The following is a 2,928-nucleotide window of genomic DNA, read 5'->3' as shown; positions in this document are numbered from 1 at the left end:
GGGGTAAAGTGACTGGCTTTCCGAAGGCCCTGTAGGTAGGGGTAAAGTGACTGGCTTTCCGAAGGCCCTGTAGGTAGGGGTAAAGTGACTGGCTTTCCGAAGGCCCTGTAGGTAGGGGTAAAGTGACTGGCTTTCCGAAGGCCCTGTAGGTAGGGGTAAAGTGACTGGCTTTCCGAAGGCCCTGTAGGTAGGGGTAAAGTGACTGGCTAACAGGATAGATAATAGACAGAACTTCAGACTTCGGCACCGTTTGCTGTGCGATAGCAGAGAGAATAGTCTATGACTAGGGTGGCTGGAGTCTTTTACAATTTTTTGGGCATTCCTCTGACACCGCCTGGTATAGAGGTCCTGGATGGCAGGGAGCTCGGCCCCAATGATGTACTGGGCCGTACGCACTACCTTCTGTATCGGCTTGCAGCCGGATGCCAAGCAGTTGCCATACCAGGCGGTGATGCAACCAGTCAAGATGCTCTCAATGGTGCAGCTGTATAACTTATTAAGGATCTGAGGACCCATGCCCAATCTTTTCAACCTCCTGAGGGGGAAGAGGCGTTGTTGTGCCCTCTTCACGACTGTGTTGGTGTGTTTTGGACCATGATAGTTCCTTTGTGATGTGGACACCAAGGAACTTGTCATGGCCACACGTACTCTTAACCTTTAACCTGTACAGCCAATAGGGTTCCTCTCTAGGTTTCTTCTTTGTAGACAGTTTTTCTGCTTTTGCTTTGCTTGCTCTGTGTGATCTCAACTGTAAAGCACTTTGTGACTGATGTAAAAAGGACTTCATAAAACACAGTCACTTTATTAACTCCTCCTCCTGGTTGTTTTAATAGCAGAGACAGGAGTTTTTCCAGACCACATGACCTCACAAAGACCAGGTAAAACAGCCAGGTTAGCTCTCCAGGTTGAGGTAGCCTTGGAGGAGTGTAGGGAGAGGTAGCGACTTGATGCCGTCCGGTAAGCGGCCCCTGGCCAGCAGAGAGGTCCGAACCACCATACGGCAGAGGTGGGTCAGTTCACAGGGGTCCCTGTAGCGACTTGGGGGGATGTGATCTCTCCAGTCTTCGATCAGGGGCTTACGACCGTACACAATCTGCATCTGTAACGAGGGACGTGCATGTCAATAACCAGAATGGCTTAGCTATACAACAGTGTGTGATTGTGACTTTCTCCTATTTGCTTTAAACTGTTTGCTTTACCCAGCATTCTACACAAGAAGAAGTGTTCCTTGTTTTGTATAGGTCCACTGATCTCTATATCTGTGATGGAAATTAAATAAACTGACCTCTATATCAGACATGGACCATTGGCTGAGCACCCTGACGCAGAGAGCCATACAGTCCCTGAGTTCCCTCTCTCTGTGAGTGTGTGTGTGTGTGTGTGTGTGTGTGTGTGTGTGTGTGTGTGTGTGTGTGTGTGTGTGTGTGTGTGTGTGTGTGTGTGTGTGTGTAAACTGACCTCTATATCAGACACGGAGACATGGCTGAGCACCCTGAAGCAGAGAGCCATACAGTCCCTGAGTTCTCTAGTGACGGTGGCGTGACAGCGTTCATCCAGCACCTCCAGTCTCGGTGGATCAAACAGGACCGAGACGATGATGTGGGTTGGTCTCCTCTCCCTCTCCAGCATCCCATACTGCAGCAACACCTTCAGCACGTCATACTGCCTGTTCTGGGCCACGAACATCAGTGGGGTCACCCCGCCCATGGGGCTGGGGCTGTAGATGGGTGTGAAACACCTGGGGAGAAAAAGGGAATTGTGTGTGCGTCCCAAAATGACACCCTATTCCCTTTATAGTGCACTACTTTAGACCAAGGTCCCATAGGGCTCTGATCAAAACTAGTGCACTGTATAGGGAAGAGGGTACCATTTGGGACGCATCGTGTGTTTTACTGAAGGAAAGGGTTGCCACCAACTCCTAGTCCTGGAAGGGCTAGTTACTGATGATGCAGGCTTTTATTCCAGGCCAACACTAATACACCAGAGTTGAAGACCCCAGCTGTAGGACCACTTTACCCACTTTATCTTAAAACCCGACTATCACCAGTGTGATTACTAGTGTTTTCCTGTATGGGAGTGTACTGTACTAATATGGCCTCTGCCAAGAGGTCTGGCTGGACGTTGGCTCAGGTGGTTGTGAAATGAAATTAGGCCTACATTTAGTGCTGACCGTTTTATCAGCGTTTTACGGTAAAAACAAACAAAAAATGAAATACGGTTTTTACCTCCATAGTATGGCCAGGTTGTCAGTCTGGTCCTGCAGATACACCGACGTCCTCTCCATCAGCTTCCGGACTATGTCGGCGCTGCCCCTTCGCGCGAACACCCAGTGGAGGATCGTATTGGTGCACACATTGATGAACTCCATGTAGAACTGCATGTCCAGGCGCGCATGAGCCGTCCGCGCGAAATTGATGAAGTCCGTTATAAAGGCATCGAATTCTTCCGAGGTCGCGTTCCGTAGTACGGTACCCAGAGTTCTGTAGATCCGCGGCTCGTAGGTCTCGTGGCCCCACTGCCCAGGAAACCGGTAGAGGGGTTTCCGGATGACGCGCGCGACCAAGTTGAGAAAAACGTTGTCATCACCGTTGGTGTGGTCTTCGTCGCTATCCGACATTGTTGTGGTCGGACACTCGCCTTCCTCAAAACCAACTTTGCTATAAACATTTTCAGAATCTATATATTCCTGAGCATTGTTACGTACACGAACGCGGGTCATTACACATAATGCTCTATTGTTCGCACTTGGCCCGTCAGTGTTTGTTTGTTTGCTTGAATAATTTGACTTCATCGTCTGTTTTAAAATATTAAATGCACCTATCTTGTTAAATAATAGCCTACTATAGTGAAACTAAAAACACCGGTGTTCATGTCAACCTAAATGGTGTCCATCTAGCCCATGCGTAATATCTCTCCAGTTCTTCTTCT

The 2,928-nt window shown here is 48.9% G+C and overlaps 1 protein-coding gene across 1 annotated transcript; it reads right to left on the bottom strand.

The window, feature by feature from the left end:
* Window positions 1–892: 892 nt before the first annotated feature.
* LOC311146343 (ankyrin repeat and SOCS box protein 17-like) lies at window positions 893–2,617 on the bottom strand (the record flags this gene model as incomplete). The annotated part of the gene is made up of 3 exons (XM_084182826.1): window positions 893–1,099; window positions 1,459–1,738; window positions 2,226–2,617. The coding sequence occupies 3 exons, from the start codon at window positions 2,615–2,617 to the stop codon at window positions 893–895; spliced, it is 879 nt and encodes a 292-aa protein (XP_084038952.1).
* Between the last annotated feature and the right edge of the window lie 311 nt (window positions 2,618–2,928).

Source organism: Coregonus lavaretus, assembly GCF_964263955.1.
Source record: "Coregonus lavaretus genome assembly, chromosome: 19".
Classification (NCBI taxonomy): Eukaryota; Metazoa; Chordata; class Actinopteri; order Salmoniformes; family Salmonidae; genus Coregonus; species Coregonus lavaretus.
The sequence above is the reverse complement of the archived record's forward strand: the minus strand, read 5'-3'. Positions and strand labels throughout refer to the sequence as shown.